The sequence below is a fragment of the Colletotrichum lupini genome, chromosome 6, assembly GCF_023278565.1.
Source record: "Colletotrichum lupini chromosome 6, complete sequence".
NCBI lineage: Eukaryota > Fungi > Ascomycota > Sordariomycetes > Glomerellales > Glomerellaceae > Colletotrichum > Colletotrichum lupini.
In genome coordinates this window covers 577998-602235 of record NC_064679.1, presented here as the reverse complement: position 1 = coordinate 602235, position 24238 = coordinate 577998, and the positions used below count along the sequence as shown (strand labels likewise).

At 42.7% G+C, this 24238-nt stretch overlaps 8 protein-coding genes and 1 non-coding gene across 9 annotated transcripts; 3 read left to right on the top strand and 6 right to left on the bottom strand.

The window, feature by feature from the left end:
• Positions 1-102: 102 nt before the first annotated feature.
• Positions 103-1854, top strand: CLUP02_11650 (uncharacterized protein; the record flags this gene model as incomplete). Its single annotated transcript, XM_049290617.1, has 6 exons — positions 103-298; positions 429-448; positions 572-742; positions 839-1215; positions 1293-1388; positions 1464-1854. The coding sequence occupies 6 exons, from the start codon at positions 103-105 to the stop codon at positions 1852-1854; spliced, it is 1251 nt and encodes a 416-aa protein (XP_049147762.1).
• A 558-nt stretch (positions 1855-2412) lies between these two features.
• On the bottom strand, positions 2413-2754 carry CLUP02_11649 (ABC transporter; the record flags this gene model as incomplete). Its single annotated transcript, XM_049290616.1, has 1 exon — positions 2413-2754. A coding segment is annotated over one exon (342 nt), but the record flags the coding sequence as incomplete, so codon positions are not given.
• A 7322-nt stretch (positions 2755-10076) lies between these two features.
• Positions 10077-14690, bottom strand: CLUP02_11648 (ABC transporter; the record flags this gene model as incomplete). The annotated part of the gene is made up of 9 exons (XM_049290615.1): positions 10077-11014; positions 11088-11172; positions 11306-11568; positions 11626-11973; positions 12042-12204; positions 12265-13031; positions 13087-13320; positions 13376-13658; positions 13722-14690. 9 exons carry the CDS (start codon positions 14688-14690, stop codon positions 10077-10079), a joined length of 4050 nt encoding a protein of 1349 aa, XP_049147760.1.
• A 943-nt stretch (positions 14691-15633) lies between these two features.
• CLUP02_11647 (cellobiose dehydrogenase precursor) lies at positions 15634-16870 on the bottom strand (the record flags this gene model as incomplete). Its single annotated transcript, XM_049290614.1, has 5 exons — positions 15634-15873; positions 15947-16167; positions 16235-16345; positions 16439-16532; positions 16751-16870. 5 exons carry the CDS (start codon positions 16868-16870, stop codon positions 15634-15636), a joined length of 786 nt encoding a protein of 261 aa, XP_049147759.1.
• Positions 16871-17457: 587 nt separating this feature from the next.
• CLUP02_tRNA202 lies at positions 17458-17556 on the bottom strand. Its single transcript has one exon. It is a non-coding gene; the product is annotated as a tRNA-Leu (tRNA).
• Positions 17557-18803: 1247 nt separating this feature from the next.
• CLUP02_11646 (lectin) lies at positions 18804-20239 on the top strand (the record flags this gene model as incomplete). The annotated part of the gene is made up of 3 exons (XM_049290613.1): positions 18804-18919; positions 18969-19760; positions 19828-20239. 3 exons carry the CDS (start codon positions 18804-18806, stop codon positions 20237-20239), a joined length of 1320 nt encoding a protein of 439 aa, XP_049147758.1.
• A 593-nt stretch (positions 20240-20832) lies between these two features.
• CLUP02_11645 (uncharacterized protein) lies at positions 20833-21103 on the bottom strand (the record flags this gene model as incomplete). Its single annotated transcript, XM_049290612.1, has 2 exons — positions 20833-20862; positions 20930-21103. 2 exons carry the CDS (start codon positions 21101-21103, stop codon positions 20833-20835), a joined length of 204 nt encoding a protein of 67 aa, XP_049147757.1.
• A 502-nt stretch (positions 21104-21605) lies between these two features.
• Positions 21606-23545, bottom strand: CLUP02_11644 (sugar transporter; the record flags this gene model as incomplete). Its single annotated transcript, XM_049290611.1, has 5 exons — positions 21606-21723; positions 21787-21895; positions 21960-22103; positions 22189-23219; positions 23310-23545. 5 exons carry the CDS (start codon positions 23543-23545, stop codon positions 21606-21608), a joined length of 1638 nt encoding a protein of 545 aa, XP_049147756.1.
• A 250-nt stretch (positions 23546-23795) lies between these two features.
• CLUP02_11643 (uncharacterized protein) lies at positions 23796-24002 on the top strand (the record flags this gene model as incomplete). The annotated part of the gene is made up of 1 exon (XM_049290610.1): positions 23796-24002. The coding sequence occupies one exon, from the start codon at positions 23796-23798 to the stop codon at positions 24000-24002; it is 207 nt and encodes a 68-aa protein (XP_049147755.1).
• Between the last annotated feature and the right edge of the window lie 236 nt (positions 24003-24238).

The following is a 24238-nucleotide window of genomic DNA, read 5'->3' as shown; positions in this document are numbered from 1 at the left end:
CTGTGTTCCTGCCACTTGATCGACTTTGTTGAGTGACACATTTCACCGCAAGCATCAGCACGGAATCAGCAGCTTGCCCATCCGATTTGTAGTATCCAAGCCATGCCATTGGTGAAGGGCGTTGTCACTGTTCTTCCGCCTCCTGAAGGCTATGTGGTCAATTTCGATAACCCACAGCGGCAGGCTGTACCCGAAGCTTACTATGTAGCTGGATTTGGTACACTTCTCAGTGTTTTGCTCATGGCGCAAAGGCTGTACACGAAAGCCTTCTTGATCGGTCGATTGCAGTGGGACGATGGTAAGAATACCCAACAAAAAGCACCATGAGATTCCTTTCCTACACTATCCTGTATCGTCACTACTTGACTTTTATCATATCTTAAGCAGCGACTTGGCAAGCTGCGTGGACTAACGCTTGGTCTTGGTAGTCTTTCTTCTTCTGGCTTGGGTAAGTCCCAGTATCTCGGACACCGGGTCGCGACTTGCAGCAACGTGCAGCCTCAAGCCCAGCCACACAACGCTGACAAGCTTGGTCAACTTGTTGAGACCAGTCTCGCTGACTGTATTATAGTTCACCTCTATCGCTACCATTGGATTATGTGTTCGTGAGTGGAAATGCCAAGCTGAGATGGTCGGCTACCAGGTTGTTGCTGACAAGCCCTCGGTAGATATGTTTGCATATGGGTCTGGAGGTGTCCACGGATGGGAGATCTCTATCGAAAAGTACAACATATACATGATGGTAAGTGGGACCGGATCTCACTGTCCGTTCATTCCGTCTTTGGAGACTAGGATGTTCTTTTGCGAGCCCGGTGTACTAACGTAATCGTCAACGCAGGATGTTTTCCTCGCCGCCGCCATCTATACCCTCTGTGGAAGTTTCGCCAAAGTCTCCCTCTTGATATTTGACTTCCGACTATCACCTCAGAGATGGTTCAAACGAGCTGTGTGGATTTCTCTTGCGATCATTGCCGGTTACAGTATCGGCATCTTCTTTGCTCTGGTATTCGCCTGTGATCCAATCGCAATGAGCTGGGACGTTACCATCACGGAAGGCGCATGCATCAACCGACCATCACTATACATTGCGACTGCTGCGGCAAACATCATCTCGGACTTGATACTTTTCGCGCTTCCGATACCCATCGTTGTGAAGCTACAGATTCCGCGTAGGCAGAAAGTTGGGCTGTTCTTCATTTTCGCAGTTGGGTCACTGTAAGTTAGCATCGCCACTATTCTTCAAGATGCTGGTACACGTAGCGAGACTCTGGCGAAGCTAACAAGACGTGTAGTACAGTCGTCACTTCGATCGTCCGCGTTTCTCTCCTTCCAGCCATGCTTACAAGCATGGACCAAAGCTGGGTCATCTCATGGGCTAGTTTGTGGATGTAAGTGAAGCTCGGCCTCCTTTGATCCTATCCCCAATATCCGTGGCTGTATTTTCTGACAAATCGATCTTTCAGTATCGTTGAAGCGAACCTAGTCGTAATTTGCGCCTCTCTGCCGACCTTACGCAAGTTTTTCCGACACGTCGCACCCAAGATTATCGGCGAAAGCACATATGGCAAGGGAACCAAGACTGTCGGTGGTACTGGGAGCAAGCCCATATCACGAATGACTATCGGTGGTACAAATGAAACGCGGAATAGAGCCGAGTATTCGCAATTCGATCGCGACAACAATGGCGAGGCATTTGTGATGGCCAGCATGGGGTCCAATAACCCAGTTACTATCGCGACTAGTCATACCGAGGGTGATCCGACAGAGGATGATTCATCAGAGAAAGCCATCATGCGAGGAAACAATATTGTCCAGACGAAGACAATCACGGTGGAGTACAGCACTAAACAATGAGACTTCGGATCACACGAAACGCAATATAGATGATAGGCTATCAGTGTGCAAGTACGCATGGTATTAGCCACTTATCAAGGTACATGGGTCGAATGAAAGAAATTCCGAAGGCGTTATTGTGTATTTATGTGAAAAAGTAACGCCATTTCTTAGACTTCACGCATGTCAGATTAAGATCCTCGGCAACTTTGACGCAACCAGCAAACATCAACTGCGGCAACAGAAAAGCGATCGACGTTGAAGACCCCCTTGCACATCCTGGTTCTCATCATAATGGCTAATGCGAAGTAAAGCCTTGGCGGCATCGCAGGGCGGATAGCTACCCGGCGGATCGTGCTGAAGACGCAATACCAAGGAGTTCCGTTCTGGAAATTACAGTATAATACACAGGGAACTAGGCCTATGAGCCTACGGTGAGAACCAACAGCTGACCGTCAGCTTTTTCATATTAGCCAAGACAAAAACAATGAACAACCAGGATCCAAACTTATCCTACTTGTCATTGATATTGTCTAGATATATCTTTCCCGCTCCTGCATTCTAAAGCCCGCGTTATTCCTAGTTCTCTGCAGACCCCACGCTTACTACTCGGCCGTCCTGCAAGGTGACAATTTTATCGATGCCACGGAGGGCCTGAGGACGGTGAACCACAGATATGATAGTATGATCAACGAACTCGCTTTCGATGATCCTAGCCATCATGTCTTCGGTTTCTTGATCGACGGCACTGGTAGCTTCATCAAGTACCAGGACCTTGCTAGAATTCTTCCTGACTATAGCCCGGGCTAGACACAACAGCTGCTTTTGGCCCTTGGACAGTGGTAGGTTAGAAACATCCGTGTCGAGACCACCACTCAAGGAGATGGCTGACCATAGTGAGACCGTGGTCAGGGCATCTATGAGGTCAGCTGTCAATAGGTGTGTGACACAGGGAAGAAGCTTATAGAGGCTAACTGCTATTAGGGTCTAAAAGAGGAATTATTAAAATCTACCCTTCCCTCGAGGTATATTACTAGCGCTCTATATATACTTAAGCTACTCCTTTATTACTTAGTCCCCCTCTTTATATCTTTTAAGCTATTCCTTAATTAATAAGGCCTAATTAATAAAGCTTAATAAAGTACTCTCTTTTTTAAGCTTCGTTTTAAAGCTTATTTATAATTTATATATATTATATTAATCTTTTATTTAAAAAGTTTTTAAATATATAATATAAGAGTAAGTATAAGTAGTGCTTATTAATTTAAATATAAACCCCTTATTTTAAATAATAACTTTATAATTCTATACCTAGGTCGCTCTTATTTATAAACCGTCCTTATAATTATTAATACTTAAGTAGTTATTACCCTATTTTTATTTATTAATATTAACCCCTTTTTAAGCTATTATAATTCTAAATTTTTCTTTTTTTCTTTTTTGTATAATTTTTTTTTTTTAAATATAGTTTTTTATTTTTATTAGCGTTTATACTACTCCCTTGTTACGTAAATATTATAACTAACGAATATTTTTTAAATCCCTATTTTTATATACTTCCCGTACCTAAGTAAGTCTTTTATAAAGTTATTCCGTATTCGCTACTAACTCGTTTTAATATAAATATAGTTCTTAATTACGGAGTTGCTATTATTAATAATAAAACGGTTATTAATACTATAAGTATACTTAGTAATAATAGTAATAATAATTTATTTAAAAAGCTTAATATCCCCTTTACTTATTTTAACCTCGTATATATATTATTACTTATATACTACTTATATTAATTATTATAAACTTTTATAAAAAAACAAAAATACTAAGAAAATCGGGGTTAACTAAGTACGCCCGCTCCCCTACTCTACTTACGTTATATATAAAGCGCTTAATTTAAAAACTAAGTATTATAATTAGCTAAGTTAGTAATTTATAACCCCTAGTTCGCTCTTTTATTTAAGATTTTTTTAAAATTTAATATACGTTATATTAAGTATACTGCGCAGAACTATTTTTATAAAAATATAATAAGCGCTTAGTACGGTTATTACTTCGTTACTTTTTTTATATATTATATTAATAATATTTTAGGTCCCTAAGTTTATAAAATCTACGGTCCGAACCTTATAAAATACCGCTCTTATTTTAAATAATAACGTTTATAATTTAGAAGTTTATTACTTTATTATTACTTTATTATTACTATTACTTAGGTCGCTAATATTATTCTATAGCTTTAGTAAACTTACTAAATTACTATTAGTAATACGTAGAGGGTACTTAAGCGCGCTAATAAGGAGGCCTATTTAACCCCCGTTATTAATAATAATAATAATAAAGTAGTTATAAGCTCTTCCCGCGCTATGTCTTTATTTTATAATAATATTATAATTACGCTACTTCGTATTATTTATAACGAAGTACGCTACTTAAATAATATTTTAGCTAGTATATAGTCGCCCCGCTTATGCTTTATATTCGTAGTTAATTATTTATAAATTTATTAATAATAAGGAGATTATTTCTTTTATAACGACCCCTAAGATAATAGCTAGGGTAGCCCTTTTATATATAAAAGTAGTTCTTTTATAAATAAGGGTAGTCCTTTTGCGTATTATAAGGATTAAAAAAACGGTTCGTAATTAGCGCGTTTATACTACTTAGTTATAACTATATAGCCCCCTTTTTTTTTTTTTAGTAGTTAGTTTATTATATTATTAGGCTTATTAAGAGCTAAAGCGCGCTACTTAATTAAAACTCGTTCTTTATATATACTAATTATTACTACGTTTTTAATATACTTAGCTAGCTCTTATATATTTTTATTACTATTATATCCCTTTTACTAAATTAGGTATTATTACCTCCTCTTTAGCCCTCTATATTATATAATATTTTATATTTTATAAAGTAGCTCCCTATTTATATTTTTAATAAATAAGGGCTTTTAAAGGGCTTTTTTATAGTATTAATATAGCTTGAGTAAGGATATATAGAATATATTATATATTTTATATTACGTTAGTATATCTAGTTAGTAAGCGACCCCTACCGTTCTAACTATTAATTTAACTTTAAATAGGCCTAAATACTTATTAGCTAATTTCTAACTAAGACGCTACTTATTAATATTCTTTTTTAATAATAGTACTTAATTACCTATTTTATATAATATATTTATCTTAGCTTTATTAGCTTATTATTTATACGTCTTACGTACTTCTTATATAAGGGGTCGTAGAACTTCTTAGTTAGCTCGTAATTAGGCTATACGCTCCTTAGTTAAGATATTTTATATATTATCTTAAGCCCCCGTTAAGATCGATATAAAATATATAAATAAGAACTTAAATAGGGCCTTAGTAAGTGCTTTATAAATTATTAAATACTAGGCGTTATTATATATAAACTCGGTTAAATAAAGACGCTATACTTAATTTAATTAGTCCTAAGTATAAAAGTAATAAAAGTACTATTTTAAGTATTAGTTTTACTATTCTATTTAACCGTCCGTTTATAAATAAAACGTAGTACTAAAATACCTTTTTATTATTAAGAAGTAATAAAGATAAGTTTAAAACTTATTTATAAATAACGACCCCCTATTAAAAACGATCTTTTTAAATATTCTAAACTTAATAAAGATCTTTATAAATAAGAAGTTTATAAATCCCTAGGCTATAAGGGTCGTTCTTATAATAATATAAATATTATATTTTATAAATCGGTTTATTATAATAAGTACTACGTCGTAAGGGCGCTTTTTAATTAATATAATTAATATAAATAAGTCTATAATAAAGTTTAGTAATATCTCTTATTATAGCTTAACTAGGGTAAGTAGGGGGCATAATAAGCTATATAGCTTATAATAACGAGGCTTCATCCGCTAGTATATTATATAAGTATTAATATAACTTTTTATATCCTTACTTACTCTATTTTAATAATAATAGCGTTTTAGTAGTATTATTATCCGTTTTATATTATAATATCTTATTATAAGCGTATTATAATATACTTTAATAACCTCCCTTTTTAGCCCCTTATATAGCGGTATATAAGTATAGCTACCGTAATATAATAACCCTCTCGAGTTATATACTTAGCTCTATTATTACTTTTTTTTAACTAAGTAAGGCCGTTAGTTCTTTTTAATTTACTATTTATTTTTTATAAAAGTATCCTCTTATTAAGCAGCCCGTAATTAACTTATTATTAATAACCCCTCTTTATTAATTATTATTTTAAGTACTCTTATTATATTAGAGTCCTATAGAACGAGTAGCTTATAATTCATAATTTTAATAATAAGCTTAAATAGCTTTTTAAATATTATATTATAACTCTAATACCCTAAGTTTATAGCCCCGTTACGCTTCTTAAAGTACTTTTTAAAGTTCCCTCGAGCTAGAGCTCTTAACCTCTTTTACTTACTTTTTTATATTATTACTAATTCCGTTTTTAAAATATTTATTATCCCTTTTATTTAAAAGCTACTCCCGCGGCTCGTCCTTATATACTTAATTATTATAACTTTAAGGGGCTCTTATATATTTTTAACGTTATAGAGGTCTTTTTTTATTTTTAATAATAGCTCCTCTACTTTATTATTATTATTATTTTTATTATAATTAGGTTTTTATAATAGTCTATTCGCTAGGTTTTTTATACCTAGCTTAAACCTAATTTTAATATTAAATACTACGAGTTCGTTTAATTAGTATAGCTATTTCCTATTTAATCTCTTTTTTATATTTAAGAACTATAAGTTAAAATAATTTATAAATACTACGACCTAATCTTAGCTATAAGCGAGGTAATATTATTAGTTCTTTAGTACGTTTATAATAGCTAGTAGCTTCGTATTTCTTATACTATAGTAGCTCTCTATATCTATTAATTTCTTTAACTTATAAATAATTAAGTACTAATTACTCTTAAATAATTATATAATTACTAAGCTAATAGCTGGAGCTAAAGCGTTTATTTATAACTATATAAGTAGGGTAGGGTTAAAATATCGTAATATTAGCACGTTAGTAAATACTATTAATAGCCTCTTAAATAACTCTATAGCGGGTATTAATAGCTCTAACTATCCTAGTTTTACCTTTTTTAATAAGTTTATTAAAAATACTATTATTTTAGTATAGTTATTAATAAATTTATAATAAAACCCCGTAAATTTAAAGAACGTTTATATATTTTTAACGCTCTTTAGAAATAGCTAATTTATTATAGCTTTAGTATGCGTAAGTTCTATTTTTACGCTTTTATTAAATATAATATACCCTAAGAATCTTATACGTAATATATAGAACTTATATTTATTACTATTTAAATATAAGTTCTATTATTATAGTCTTTATAATACGCTACGTACGTGCTCTTTATGCGCTACGTAGTTATTATTATATATTAGGATATTATCTAAGTATATAATATAAATAATATTAACTAGGCTACTTAGAACGTTATTAATATACGCTTAGAAAGTCGCGGGCGCGTTAGTTAGCCCAAAAGGTATAACTAAGTACTCGAACTACCCGTATTTAGTATAAAAAGCCGTTTTTTACTTATTACCCTCGGCTATATATATATAGTAATACGCGTTCTTAAGGTCTAGTTTTATAAAAATAGAGGTATTAAATAATCTATTTAATATCTCTCTAATTAATAATAGTAGCGTTCTATTTTTTTATATAATTTTATTAATCGCTCTATAGTTAATATAAAGTCATAGCTCTCCTCTTTTTTTAAGTATAAAAAGGATAAGTACTCTTACTAAGTTTATAAAGGGGTATATTTAGCCCCTAGCTTCTATTTTTATTAAATAGTTACGTAGGATCTTAAGTTTATAGTTTAATAATAAGTAAATAGATCCTTAGAGAATAGGCGCCGCGTCGTTTAGCTTAATATAATAGTTATATAATATTCTATTTAGTAGCGAAATAGCCTTCTTTTTTAAAAATAAGTCGTTAAAGTCTTAATAACGTAGTTTTTAATCCTTAACTACGCTCGCTAATATTATATTATTATTTATAACTAAGTTAATTACGATATATATAAGTATTATTAAAACTAAGTTATTTAATAGCCCTTTTTTTAGGGCGTCTAAGTAGATATATTATTTATAAATTAAATACTACTACTTTTTTTATTTTTAATTAATTAGTAAGTTAATATCCTCTAGTTAAGGGAAACTAAGGATAAGTATAAGTACTATAATATTAGTTATTATAAAGCGATATAGCTATATCTCCGTTATATAGTTATTATTAATAATTTAAAGCCGTAAGTAATAGCTTTTTAGTATTTCTATTTATTTACCCTCTACGTTTACTAATTATAATAATAAGTAAATTCGTAAATTAGTATTAAAGCTATTAAGTAGACCGATACTAACTACGTTCCCTTTTATTCCTAAATCGATAAGGGCGCTTAGCTTTTTTTATATATAGTTTAGGTATATATAAATTAGGACGTTTAAGCGCCGCTCTTATTAATCGCTAGTTATTTTTTTTATTAAAATAGTATTTAAGCTCGTTACTAATCTGCGCTACTTAGCTAGGGCGAGGTCTAATTAATAGCTAACGGCCTTATACCCCTTTTAGTTATATTTATAATATATAACGCTCGAGTAGCTATTAATAAAGTGCCTAGTTTTATTATAGTTATAGTATTATTAATACTACTCTTATAGTTACGAGTAATCCTTTATAATATAGCTAGTTTTTTTATAATTATAGTATATAATATCCTTATTAAATAAGTTACGGCGTATTCTTTATATATTCGATTTATTAACGCCCTAGTATCTTTTTATTAGTTCGTTCGAGTTTAAGTTAAAATATTACCTAAGGGACGTTCGTAAGCTCCCTATTAATAGCGAGGATTATTTAATACGTCTTATTAATAATACTAATTATAAATAAGTCCGCAGAAGTTCTATTTATAATACTATTACGAAGCATAATTCGGGCCGTAATTTACTTATTAATATTTAAATCCTCTATTTTTTTATTAAAATATATTCTAGTTCTATTTTAAGCTTATTAATATAGCTAACGAACTTATCGACTTTTTCTTTTTAATTTTATAAAGTACTATTTAGTTATATACTCGCTATTATTTTTTAGCTAGCGGGATTAAATAGGTTATTTTATAAAAAAGTTTCTAGTTCTTCCTATATAACCTAGTTTATTATAAACCTAGGGGTCCTTTAGTAATTAAAAATATAATATATTTAGGAGGTTCTTATATTACTATTTAAGTAGCTAACTATATATACTATTTTATTACGGTTTATTCTTATTTATTAAGCTTATAAGTCGAAGTAATAGTAATAATTAAAGAAGAAGCTCTATAGATCCTGTACTAATTTATTAATATATAATAAGTTAGGGAGGGATAGTAGCCTAAACGTAAACGTTTTATTTATAATACTTACTTAAGTTAAAAAGGAGCTAATAAATAGGGGCTTAGGTAGTACGAACTTATTACTTTATTATTACTTAAGCAGCGCTTTAAATACGGCTTTATTTATTAAACTATTTTTAGTTTAGGGGTTTACGTTCTTATTTATATTAAAGCTAATGTCTGAGGCTATTATAACTAAAACCGTAGCCCTTAGCGCAGGGGCCGGGCTATTTAAAAAGCTTTATAAGCGTTTTAAATTTACTTATTTTCTATATAAGCGCTTTTTATATATTACGATAAGGATTTCTTTTTTTAATTATCGTTCCTATTCTTATAGTTTTATTAACTTATTACTTATTATTTAGTTTAAGTATTAGTAAATAAGGGTAAGAGGTTTATTATTTTATTTAAAATTTATTAATATTCTTAATAATACGGTCTTTTTACGTTATTATTATATTATTCGTCCTATTATACTTCGTTTTTATATTATTTATTAAAAAAGAGGTAATTCTAGGGGGTTTAATAAAAAAGAGTTATTTTTTTATTATTATTATAGCGCCGACTACGCTCTCTTATTACGTCTCGTTTTTATTAATATTTTAAGCTTTTAGCCTAGTCCCCTTTATAAATAAAAATTTTAAACTATTAATAAGTATATAATATAAAAAAAAAGCTTATAAAAACTAATTATTATTAAGGTTTAAAAGAGGAATTACTAAAATTTACCCTTCTCTCGAAGTATATTATTAGCGCTCTATATATACTTAAGCTGCTCCTTTATTACTTAGTCCCCCTCTTTATGCCCCCTGAGCTATCCCTTAACTGACGAGGCCTAACCGGCGAGGCCTGACATCAGCATCGGACGGCGCATCGCCTGCGGTTGTGTCGTCGCTAAAGGGGAACAGATTCGTGCGCAGGCTTCTGGGCAAGAGGAGCGGCTCCTGCGGGATGGCGATGAGTGATCGGCGGAGCACATCGTTTGGAACACTGCCAATGTCAACACCATCGATCAGGATTTTCCCTGCGTCGAGGCCAAGAAGTTTGAAGATAGAGAGAGTGAGGGTCGATTTGCCACTGCCTGTGCGCCCGCAGATGGCAACCTTCTCTCCTGGCTGGATAGATAGCGAAACTCCCTTGAGTACCGGTCTCGTTTCCGCGGAGTAAGACACCGTGATATTCTGTATCTCGACCTGGCCCTGTGCAGGCCATTGGCGTGGGATTTTGTCAAGCACTTCAGCCGTTGGTTCGATTGGTGTTCGAGATACGAAGGATCGCAAACGCGAGATTGCTCCTAGGGATGTTTCGAGCTCTGTCCAAGAGGTAATCAGAGTTGCCAGAGATTGGTTGAAGTTGAGCACATTGTAGAGCGCAATGGCAATGGCTCCGGTGCTAGTAGCGTCCGGTATCATCATGGCCATTGAGACCAGCAATACTGCAATAGCACCGACAAGAATGTCGAGAACCAGAGTGAGCCAGCGCTGGATGCAAAACATCAGGTAGTACGGCCGTTGGGACTCATCCAAGAGTTCAAGTGAAGTTTCTCGGAAGGCAGTTTGCCAGCCGAAGGCGCGGATGGTTGACAGGCCATCGATGGTCTCGATCAACTTGGTCAGAAGAGGAGCCTGCGCCTGAAGATCGAGGAATCGCATCTGGCGAGAAGTTCTGAGGTAGAAAGCCTGTAGGCAGTAGAGAGCGAGCAAGGCGAACGGGATGACAGCTGCAAGATATTTGGCACCAATGACAATCAGGACAGCTCCTGCCAAGCAATCAAGCACAGCTGAGAGGGATTAGCTACGTAGTCTCGCTGATACCCGGGACAAGCCACTCACCGATTGAGGTCATGAACAACGCTGTAGGAAGATCTCGGTCAATGTGAGACAAGTCCTGACTGAACCTGTAGAACATGTTAGGCATCTACAGCTTTAGAGATGATTCTGATATGATTACCTATTGATTAAGTCGCCGGTGTCTGTTGACCCAAAGAACGACAACGGGGCCCTGTAAAGTAGTAAGCAACGATGTGCACCACAGTTTGGCAAAGTGTGACCCGCCTCATGACAGACTGGAGAAGTGTCCAGTGCAAGCTTTGAGAAGACTTAGGCACGATTAGAACAAACATGATCCTGTAGGCTTCTGTTAGCAGAGCCGGGATTATCAGTCGGCAGGAATATGCTTTGGCAATGTACCAGATATTGACGCCGATAACAAACAAGCCCACGACAGAAATCGCAGAGTAGACTCCGAAGTAGAAGCCTGTATCTGATGAACCGGTCCTTGCGTCCTCCTCCGTCCAGATCTTGAGCCAAATTTCTATCAGAGGTCAGAAACCATAGTCGACACAATTATTTGAAGGGAACATGAACTTACGAGGGAAGACTCGGAAGAAGCAGTCAAGAATCAAGGATATCGCACCGGCGGAGCCATACCACCAACCGATGGACTTCAGGTAGTACCAGTAGAGGGTAGTGTCACCCGCCTTTCTCAAGAGGTCCTGCTCTGATTCAGCCTCTACCCCTTTGGTTTGTGGTTGACTTTGCTGTCGAAATCCTGCGACTGAAATAGTCTCAGCGTCCTTTGCATCACTGGGCTGCGCATCCACGAAAGAAAGGCTCTGAAGATAGGCGCTCTCCCGAATAGTGTCAAAATTGCCTTGGCTCGCAATATATCCGTCATCGCCTAGGATGAGGATTTGATTCGCAAATTTGAGATATTTCACTGCAGACAGTATGAGTACAAAGCCTATTTTGTGAAATCTTGCCGGGGTTATATGAGTTTCCACTTACGTGAGTGTGTTGTTAGGATCACGGTTGCCCCATATTGGCGGACAAGTCCTCGTGGACTGAAAAGACAGTCCCAGATGTGAGTCTGGGTAGCGTTGTCCAGCCCGCTCAACGCATCATCAACAACTAGGACAGGCTTCCTAGAGAATACTGCTCGCGCTAGAGCCTGTCAAAGCCAGTGAGCGATTATGCACGATTGACAGCAAGATGAAGAATATTAACTTACAACCCGTTGCTTTTGACCTCCGCTCAGGGATTGGCCTTTGCTTCCAACCACTGTGTGATCTCCGTTTGCTAGCTGAGAGAAGTCGGGTACGAGAGCGCAAGCGTGCACCACCCTTTCGTACCAGTCCTCATCAGTCGGTGTCTCACCGAGAATATTTTCCTTGACGGTTGCTGTCGTCAGCCAGGTTGTCTGAGCACAATACGCTACAGGACCTCCAAGAGTCTTGACCGATCCGCTGGTCGGAAGTTCGCCGAGGAGTCCCCGAAGAAGGGTGGTCTTCCCCGAGCCAATTCTGCCAATCACGGTAGTCATGGTGGAAGGGGCAATGTGGAGGTTGATATCGCGCAGAATGGGTTCCTCGTCAGCCTTGAGCCAGAACGAACCGTTTTGAACTGTCGCGATATCTCTCTGCTCGGAAGATGGCTTGGACGACGTTTGCGGCCGTATCGTATCCATCTCTATGCCATGATCAGTTCCGGCATGCCCAAGGCCGTCAGAGTGGCTTGCAGCTTCAAGATAATCAGGATCTGTGACCGTTGATGGCCTACCCTGTTCAACGAAGGCCTGAATCCTCTCAAAACTTCCCAAAGATGCCACTAAGCTCGGTACCGAGGTGATGAGCTGCGCAAGAGGCCCAGCAATTAAGTCGATGATGGTCAGAGAAGTGAAGACAGTGGCGATAGAGAGTGACAACCCGGCGTTGATCTTCTGCGCAAGGATGGCAAGGCCAAACGTGACAACAGGACCGATCATTGATGGAGCGTTGCCTGGATAGCGAGGTTTCAGCTTGTGATATAAAAAGGTTAAGAACCTCAAGCTTACCGAGCATGTTCATATAAGTGATGAACCGGCGATACTGCTTTGCTCTGCGCAGCTCTGCCACTCTCAGGTCTTGAATCGCACGCTGAAGGAAGTCTACCATTCCTAGCATCTTCGTCTCCTTAATTGCACCAAGAACTTCTGAAGTGACTGTAATGCGCTTTTGAATTTCTTCGTTCCAAATCTTCGAGGCTCGAGGCATAAGTTTCGACAACCTCGCCATACCAATTGTGCAAGCTCAAGTCGATGTTAGATCAAAAGCATCATACTTCAGTTCGAAACAGTTGCTCACCGATAATGGTTACAGCCGGTCCAACGCTTCCAAGACCAAGCTGTCTTTGAAGTAGCCATATGGCAATGCCTATCTCGATGGGATTTGCCCACACCTCATGAATCGTTTCGAACGACCTGCAAATGGTTCTCACGTCGGTGCTGACCAAGGTCAATGGCGCAGACGGATCGGTGGCCTTCGCTGTGTCTAACTCGAGGTTATTGGACATGATGAGGGAAACCAAAGATCCACGGATTATCGTGATATAACGGAAGAGCTTGTGCTGGTAGAAACCTGTCGACAACTAACACAAGACGAGCCGTATCAGCGGAGAGAACTACAACCGAGCAGCTTCACTGTAACCCACCGCATTGCCCAGGTAGACTAAGCCCGTCGCAGCTATCAAACCGTACCCAACAGATTTGGAATCAGATCCGCGGTCCCCATCGACGTATTTGATGATTCGGTTGATGAGAAACGGTTGCGAGAACTTAAATCCAATCAGGAAGAGTCTGGGTACAGCTGTTACCAAAAAAGCCATCTTCGTCGTGCTGAAGATCGAGCGTAATAGGGCCCGCTTCCCATGTCCTCGTCGTTCATTCCACGCGATGTTGAGGTTCTGGAGCAGGGGCTCGGACCGCATATCATCATCTATGTCGTAGAGTGTCGACGGAGATAAGGTGGCCTTGAATCCTTTTCCTAGCAGGCTGTTGAGCCACCAAAAGAAACCGCGGCCGATGATGCCGCTCGTGGCCTCGGGGCTCAAGTGGCGCAGAGCAGCGAGGAGGAATGTGCGTTTGCCTTGCACTTCGAGAAGAAACATCGTCAACTTCATTGCCAGCGCTGCGCAGGAGACGCTGGCCAAGTTTTGCAATCCGGGAAGCAGCCATAGTGTGCGGCATTGTACGGCGTCAAAGATGAGCGAGAACGCCAGGTAGACACAGATCGTGGTGGACGGTCGAATGGATCGGAGATGTTCTGCATGGCTGAGGAGAGTGAGGGCCAAGGCGTCTAGAATGCCGAGGACTGCGGCAGCGATAGAGACGCGGTTGGAGAGCGGTGTTTGCGTCCATAGCGCGAGCAAGGCGATCTGAAGTCCGCCAAAGACGATGCAGGTGGCGATCTTTGCGACATTCAAGGGATGTCGTAGGACTTTGCGGCGTTGATGAAGAAGCTGCTGTAGCCGGAAGGGGAGGGCCAGAAGCAATACTGCAGACGGACCAATGTTCATGATAGATTGTTCGAAGAGTAGGGTGAAGTCAAATCGATCGCTGCATACGGTTGCATCGGGGCCAAAAGACCCCTCGCATTCGGCGATGGTCGTGAAGTTGTCCATAGCGGCTGCGACGATTGATGAAATTGCAAGTTGACAGTTTAGGAACCTCTTGTTGGACGAACTCGCCTAGTGTTTTACTATGCGGTGCTGCCAATCAAGCCAAGGATCCCTTGATGCGCCTAGGCGGCAAGTTTGGGGTGCTATCGTAAGTTCACACGGAAACAGCGTCCATTCTGCTTCAGGACGCGAGAAATCTTGTGAGTCGGGCTATGACTCGCAATCTGGCGCAACAATAGCGACAATGATGCTGCTAGTGTTTGAAGGGCATCGGGACTTCAAAGATTTGCTACCACAGCACGGTGCCACTAGCAACTGGATGAGCTCTGATCATCGAATCTCGAGTTGGTGACGAATTACACGTTGAATCATTCATCTTGGTGAGCCGTACGAGAGATTTCAAGCTTTTTCGGGCGGCTGAATGCGAGTCCCGAGATTGGGGGGACGAATGTAAGAACGATGACCAAACAGGAAGGTCATCTGAACATGGAAATGAGTTGCAAATGCGCTAAGGATGTCACTTTCGAGCTCCAGGCGTTCGTGCCGAGATCCGGTAAAGTCTGGGGCTTAAGCTGCTGACAGACAAGCCTGTGGAAACGCGGACGTGGGTACAAGCTGCGCGTATGGCTACGAGTTTTCTGGGATCGATGAACTTCAAGTGCTGAGGCCATCCTTGCCTGGACGTGATTGCGTCGAATTCAAAGTCTTCACGAATCACGGAGACGATGATGAGAGCCACAATCGCGGCACGATATTAAAGTGTCACCCACGAAGGCAGGCAATCAGTCCGGAGTAGCCCGTCGGGTCAGAAAGCTTGTCTGCCAGGCGACAATTACCGAGGTTTACATACTAAGCCAGGATACCTTAACCTTAAACAATCGAGCGAGCCTCTTAAATCTCCACCACCGCTACATGTAGACACGCTGCCGAAACTCTGGAAGCTCGTTTATCCATGCAATCTGATAATCTCTTTGGCTACTTTCTCGGCAGCAATAACAATTCCAGCTTGCGGATTCGCAGTGAAAATCCCATTGAGTATTCCTGCGTCAACAATGTGCAGGTTTTTCGTTCCATAGACTTGCGCGTTGAGATCAACGACGGGTTTACCACCTTCCAGAGCAGAGTCGGTTCCAAGACGGGTGGTTCCAACCCAGTGATTGGCAGTACGGCCAATATCCACAAACAACTACTCACACAATATGTTCAGCGTACTTGCTTTCATATCGACGACTTCCGAGCGAAAAGTAAGATTGACTCACCTTTTGGACGTAGTCTCGCACGTCTTGACTAGGGGCGGGGTTGATCATTGTAGCGCGAGGAATGGATGAAATTGCCTTGACAACTCCACTGACTGTGGCTACAACAGTCTCAAAGTCGTGATCCCCTTCGTCATTGAAGTAAGAAAACACACTGACGTTCATGATGAGGGACGAGTTGATTGTGGTGCGACCACTCGAAGTCTTGCCGAGTCCAAGGGCAGCTGCCATGCCAGAAGTATCTGTGGCTATCAGTAATGATCATCTGAGAACAGAAATATGGCTACGCACTGTATGTCTTGCCTTTATGCGGCCCGCCAACATAGCTCGTCCATTCAAACCATCTTTCGATGCCATCCTCTCCTTTGACCGCATCCCAGAAGATGGGGTTGATGTCTGGGGCTGCTTGGGTCAGTATGCCTGATCGGTTGGCCGCAAGATTACTATCAGTCAATAAAGCAAAACCATCTCGCATGGAGAGGTCTGTTATCTCACATAGGTATGCTGCAGCGTCATCCGGACTGGGATTGTCGTAAGTGCTATTGAAGTCATAGTTGGCTATGCCTGGGTACTCGAAGAGAATGTTTGTCTGAGGAGGATTAACTTAATTATACTACGCTGAAGCAAGTATTACGTTCACATGGTCGTCGAGGTTGTGACCGACCGGAAGATCAATCCACTGGGTAGAGTCGATGAATACGTCGCCTTCGGTTTTCTGGGCAGTCTCTAGCTGATCTTTCGGGCCAATCCCACCTTTCGAGAGTGTTAGCAGTCATCTCGCTATTGGATTGAGAGGGGAATACTCACTCCGAAACAGAATCTTAGCTGAGCCAAATACTCCAGCAGAACGAATGACTCGGTCACCAACAGCAAGTTTAACGGTCCATGTGAAAAGATCGGAATAGTCACCTCCTTATTTTCATACATGGCCAAAAATTGGGCATTCCCGATGAATGCAGTAGCTGGGCGCTGTTTGGCAGGTCTAATGCCTCACTGCGTGGGAATAGTGCTGCTTGACGGGACTTAAATCCTGCGCTTTTGGCTCATGGGATGAATCATCATGTGAGATAAAAGTCAAGGTATCTTGTAGCGTTTGATACTCAAGGACTGCGGCATAGTATGTCTCCGAGATCCTGATAGAGACTAAGCACGGCCAAAGATCGAGATAGCCAACTTCATTCAGACATGGTAAGACCTATTAGGCAGCAATAAAAGTTTGTCGAAGTGGATTGAGTCCCAAGCTCAAATACATCAAGCTCCAGTGATAAAGCCCACCCACTAGCACATGGGAATCGCCATTTGGAGACTGACCAATTTCCTTTTCAAACGCTCAACTTCGCCTTGTGGGAAGAAACAAAAGAAGGTCTACTCACATCGGCCTTACACTTTCCAATGGCATAAGATATGAGCCCTCCACTTATCTTGGTAACGAAAGGTTTGACTAACGACCAGGAGCAGCAAGACGTTGATGGTACAAGACCGAAAAGTCGTCAGACCCGTCAAAAACTTCAAAGTGAAAGGGACGAGACTCGAACTCGCGCGGGTTGCCCCACCAGGAAACAGATGTTAAGCTGACCTTAACCTGGCGCCATAACCAACTCGGCCACCCTTCCGATTGTTGGATCTCCGCCTCGAAATTTGTGTATATGTTGCCAATCGGCCTGCTAGAGAGCCCACCCTGTGTCCTTGCCATGCGTTGCGCTGACGAGTGCCTCATAATATCAGAGTTTCTCTTCAGGTTCGTATTCCAATCCACTGGGGACATTTCGCCGCATACTCAGCAATCACTTACGTTCGGCGTAATCACACTCTCTGGCAGAGACATGGATCATTGAACAAGAACGCGTCTGCAGCGGTCGACCCGCGACTTGATATCCTGCATACAAGCAAACTCCGATGCATTTTACCATTCCACGCACAAGTCCTCTCACAGCTGAAGTACCAGCCTTATGTCAGGGATAGGAGGAATGCTTTTGTTGGAAACTGAGAATATTCGTGATTCAGTTGAGCGCTGAAGATGTTTGCCTTGTCCAGACCGTCGCACGGTCCAGCGCTACTAAGCCGCTTACCACAGCCCTATCATGGCCTGGATCACGCCGTCGAGCCCTGGAAATCCCCAGACTTGGCGCGATAGTCCCCGGAGAACTACAGCGTGACTTGTTTGTATTCGGATTCTGAGAAGAAGTGTTTGGGGGAAGAACGTCCCTCAACTAGGAGAGGATCAAAGAAAAAAATTTGACATTGACGTTGGAAATGAGGTTGAACACCGACATGGAAATCTCAAACCTTATTTGAACAAAGCGTGGAGGTGGCTTGAAGCTGAGCCGAAGAAAGCAACAGTGAAGAAGGTTTGAGACATCTGCTTGTCATCAGACGAAGCGCGCAGGCACGAGGCACCCAGCCGGCTGGATGACTGCATACATCGGCAGACGGCAACATCCATTCGATCACCGCAAGTGCGCTAATCTTTTCCATTTCTACGGCACGTAATCTAGACTAAAGCCATTTTGTTACTTTCGATATCTATTCCGTTTTCAGTCAACACCTCATTGCACCCGCACATTCCTGTAGCTCCGCTTAAAGGCAAGTCAAATTCTCGGAAGTCTAGAGCGGCGTGAGCGGCAGCACTAATCTTGTAGATCCGATCTTGGAGACGATAGTCATGCCATCTCCTCGGGCCGGCCGCATAGATCGGACAGATCCGGCCGAAGAATTCATCTCGACTCTTTTTGGATGGGTGAAGTGACCAGCTGTGGTCCATGATGACCGGAAACGGATCATATGGAGTGCAGACTGGAGTAAAGCTAGAAGCCAAATTTCCGTATCGAAGATCCGCTTTAGAGAGCCTGGGAATGTTCCCATGACCGCCGCATGCATCCGCAAGCGATGGCCGCCCAAAAAGCACCAAAATCTCCAACTAGAGGCTGCCTCAAAAGTCGGGAGGTTTAAGTACCGTGTCATCCAGACTGAACTGTCGTCAATTCTATCAGCCCCCAACGCAGACCGCGGCTTTCTTTGTTGTAAGGTCCATCAACATCAATACTTTGTCGTCTTGTGAAGAATGGTTAAAATCGCCATTGTTGGACTGCTGTCCTTGGCGGGGATCGCTGCAGCGGCCACCTCTCCGGATCAGACCTGTGGAGGTTCCAACAGTTACACCTGCCCAGGATCTCAATGCTGTAGTCAATACAACTGGTGGTAAGGTTAACCTCGATGATGATAGACATGACTGCGAAGAATTACCAAAGCTGACCTGGTACACTAGCGGAACAACTGACGCACACTGCGGAACAGGATGTCAATCCAAGTTCGGCAAATGCACCACTGGCTCTAGCAGCAGCGGGAGCGGCAGCACCAGCACTAACGGCAAGGTCAGCTCGGATGGCACCTGTGGCGGCACCGCGGGATACACCTGTAAGGGAAGCACTTTCGGAACCTGTTGCAGCCAGTGGGGATATTGCGGCAACACAGATGCCCATTGCCTCAACTCTTGCCAGTCAAAGTTTGGTGACTGCAGCTCCGTCACCAACGGTGGCAAGACGGTCAGCCAGGATGGAACCTGCGGTGGAACAGGTGGAAACACGTGTCGAGGTAGCAACTTCGGTGACTGCTGCAGTCAGTGGGGATATTGTGGCTCGTCTACCGATCACTGCAGCACCGGCTGCCAGTCATCCTTTGGAACCTGCTCTGCGTCCTCAGGCGGAGGGGCTGCAGCCTCTTCTTCAGCAGCGCAGCCTGCATCCACTGGCGTCAAGATGAGTCCAGACAACACTTGTGGTGGCTCCAATGGCTATACATGCCCTTCTGGCTTGTGTTGGTAAGTCATAGACAATACTTCTTCCTATACTCTTGCATTAGTAGACCACTGACAAGTTATCTTATAGCTCGAAGAATGGATACTGCAACACCGGCGACGACTTCTGTGGCTTTGGATGCCAGACATCTTTTTCACCAGGGACGTGTTCAACCTGCCCAGGCTCAGCATGCGCAGGTACGGTGACCAGCAACCCAACTTGCTCCGCAAACAACGGCTACTGCTGGACATTGAGTTCGAAGAAGTTCCAGATCATTTGCGGAAGGCTTGCCTCCGGAGACTATCTTGGCTACGTCGATGCCACAAGCTTGGGTGATTGCATTTCGAAGTGTGCTGCAAACTCAGCGTGTGTCGCTGCTTCATTCTATCAGGGCAGTAGCACAAGCTGTAGTTTACTGAGAAGTTATCAAGGGTCTGCTTATGGTAACTCGGCAGGTGGTCAGCAGAACCATGCTTACGTCCGCGGTTCCAGCTGCGGGTGAAGGTGTGTTGCGAACGTGCCAGGCAGCTTAACTACGGGTTACGATCACGGCAACGAAGGCGATTCTTGTGGCATACGAATTTTCCGTCAGAAAACACCATAAGTCTGTATACTTGATTAGAAGATATCCCGGTACTGACTACTCAACTACGACGAAGGATGAATATCAGAGACGGGCCGTATCCGGCTAGCTGCAAAAATTGACTTTCAAGAGGCCATGTGTACTATTCAGCAACTTGCAGCCTACGCGATCTTCGGATCCATAGCAGAAATTCGGCTAAATTGTCACGGCCCCAACAAGAAGCCAATTCCCATGTTATTCTGTCTCACAAGTCTGTGGCTTCAAGTTCTGCGCCACAATCAAGCAATTGCTTCACAGCTGGGAGCGCAGGTCCGATATGCTTATCACTAACAGCGGCCAATAGAGGTGTACGTCCCGCTTTCCCGCGGGCATCTATTTCAGCACCCAACCTGACTAGAGTCTTGATGACGTGAGGGATAACCTCGGAACGACACCCTTTGATTGCATGTTCCAAGTCAGTGCTGCCCTCTGCACCTTGTAAACCACACTTGGCGCCATGTTGAACAAGAACCTCAAGACTTTTCTTTGACCAGCTCTGGCCGCTAACATCAATGGTGTCTGTCTTTTGTGTGCCACCGAGTTGGTGTTCGAATCCTGTTGGAGAAGTACCTCAACAACGTCCAAGTAGTCCGACTCGGCAGGAAAATGAAGCGCCGCCATACCATCGCGATCTCTTGGTTCCACATCAGCGCCTTTGTCGAGAAGCTTTCGTACACAGTCGAGATTTCCTGATTTAGAGGCCCAGTGAAGGGGTGTCCTCTGAATCTCGTTTTTTGACTCCATTGGCGTATCTACCACTTAGTTCAAATAATATCCTCGGATAAGTTATACGGGTATATTTTGAGTTAGCGTTCTACTTTGGCTAATTTTAGAGAGAATGCGAGCAGATGAGGTATTATACGATTAGGATGATGGACGATCTAGAGTTTCATTACATATCAAGTATACGAAGGAACGTAGAAAGCGCTGGATAGGAGATTTCCAGTAAGGAAAGCGTCCTCGCATGATGAATAGTGCAAATACTTCACAATAAGCGGAGTAGCTGCGCCATGACAGGGTCATTGACAAGCTTATATGTGCTGACAAGAGTGCTCAAGAGCAGTGATCCGTAGGAAAGACCAGGAGCACAGAAGTCCGTTCTAACAGCAGATAGTGGGGAAACAAGACTGACTGCTACATGGCTGACTGTAAAGCCGTTACTTCCACGAATTTGGCTTTTTCCCAAGATGAAATACCCCTCACATGCTGCCCACTGTAGTTGCGAGACCTGCGGCAGCAGATTAAATCAGCGATGCTCCGACTCCTGTTGCTTGACCAAAGTCTGTGTGGCCGTCTGAATCTTGTGGAACCGCCACGGTTTGATCTTTCTTTCAAAGAGCTCGTCCAGCTCGGCTGCGGATCGTCTGCAGAAGAACTTGTATTAGCAAGTGACTCTGCTGGCAAAATGTGTAGGATGGATTGTCTACCCGGCGGTATCGGGGATAAGGAACCAGATGCCAATCACGAAAGGCAGCCCAACGCCAGCATAGAACCAGCCTGTTTTGAGACCCCAGTTCCACTTATTGGCGTTGACCACTAGATCATATTGTCAGCACTTCTTCTATCGAGTACCCCTTCGTCTCGGAGTTAATCAACGTACTATAAGGCACTAGAACGTTCATGACGATACCAATGACACAGGTACACGCGGCACCGAAGCCGGCTGTGTGGGGGCGTAGCCGCTGCGACGAGATCTCGCCGATGAATCCCCAACCGGCCGCCCCGCTAGCCGTCATGCCAATATCTTCAAAAACAATCTTGTTAGCAGGCACGTGTACAATGATCATAAAGTCCGCCCATTTTTGATGAATTGTACGACGAAAACTTACTCCAAAAGCAGGCGAACAGCACGAATACATATGTCGACGCCCTGACCTGCTTTATCACGCCGATGATGCCGATGACTGCGCAAGAGACCCAGCACAGCGTGATGCCTCCGCACGCGATCCACCGTCTACCAAGCCAATCAGCCGTGAAAATAGTCACGATAATTGTGGCAATGTTGATCGACGATGTGATGACCTTGATAAGGAACGGGTCCTGTAGCCCCGCCTGCTGGAAGAAATATGTCCCAAAGGTCGCAAACAGTGTGAGGCCGATAAACTGTTGCGACAGGTTTGTCCAGAGGGAGATCAGCGTCCGCAGTCCGTCGGTGCCCCGGAATATCGCCGTCCACTTCTCGCGTTTCTGCTCCATCGCTACGGAACGCTCGTGCTCCACCGTCATCAGCAACGTTGCGTACTGTCGGTCGAGGTCGAAATCGGGAACGCCGCGATATAACCAGGCGAGACACTTCTTTGCGCGCGACTCATCGCCACGATTGACGCACCAAGCTGGGGATTCGGGCAGAAAGACGTATATGAGGATCATGAGGCCAATTTGCGCCCATTGCGTGTATATAGGGTTCAAGTAGTTGTATGGCTCGTTCTTGTTCAGGTTCTGTAGCGCGACGTGGGCGCAGAAGGTGCCAACGGTCCACCAGAAGGAGTAGCACATGAGCAGGCCGCCGCGGATCCGAACAGGTGCGACCTCGGCGATGTAGACGGGGAGGGTCGACTGTAGGCAGCCGACGCCGACGCCGGCAAGGAGCTTTGCCACGAGCCAGGCGGGCCAAGCGCGCGCGACGCTCTCAACGGCGACGCTGACGGCGAGGACAAGCCAGAGGGTATACATGGCAACCTTCCGGCCGAATCGAGAGGAGAGAAAGGGGATGGTGGTCATGCCAAGGACCTGGCCGACGGACATGATGGAGGACCAGCCCGAGAGGATGGGGGAGTCAAGGTAAGGTTTTCCAGAGGCGTCGGCAAGGGTCGCGAATTGGTGGACAAAGCCCTTATTTGCTACGATGCTGGCGTTCATGCTGGATGTGGGTGGAGTGACGGGGTTAGCATTGTAAACTAGAGATTGGGGCAAAATGGATGCGCGAGGAGGAGCAAAGTGTGAAACGTACCCGATTTGATAGCCATCAGTGGCGGCGCTGAAGGCCGCCGCGAAGCACGCAACTGAGGCGATCTTGAAGAGCTTGACCGTCTCCCATATGGATAGAGACTCGTATCCCGAAATGTTTTGGCCGCGGGTTGCCGCGTCGACAGCTGCGTCGCTGAATTTCAGGCCATCATCCGCCGGGTCTTCAACGTAGGCCACGTTGTCGACCGGCTTCTTGGGAGTTCCACGTGGAGATGCCATTACTGCACAGGATAAAGGGCAAAACCAGAAAAGAGTATGGCTACTAACTTTTTGGTATGATGATTGCTATTCTATTTCGGAATCTGGCTTGGTTTTTATCTTGACACATCGGCACGTGTTGTCACGAAACGAATCGATTTTCGTCGAGACGGTGGTGGTCTAGACCTATCGGAACAGTCTGCAAACAACGTCTTGTGTCCAGCTCACCAAAGACCTTCGTATACAATAGTGTGATGGACTTGCCCAAAGAATGGACACTTCTGTCCGCTGCCATGGACATTTGCTCGCATTCGTATTGTGGGTCCGCTGCTCGTTGTCTATTTTCCCAAGCCTTCTCATGACGAACGATCCGGGGTATGGGACCCCGCGAGGACCCCACGGGGATAATCTAGGTTACTTTGGAGGGGGGGGGAGGGGAACTTACCCAAGATGGGCGTTCCGAGGCTTCGGACTATAAACAAGTACGGAGGATACCGAAGCTATCGCTAATTAGTACCTGGGACAAGCACGCATAATCCTTTATGAATTGGGACGTTGACACGATTGATGTCAAGCTTGGAGACTGTTCGTATCTTCCGTATGCCGTACACAGGGCTTTCCCATTGGGCTGTCGTCAGTTACGCTTTACTATGCAGTAACGAACTCCGATGCAATGCGACGTGGTGGTTGGGGCTAGTAAACGTCCATATCTCT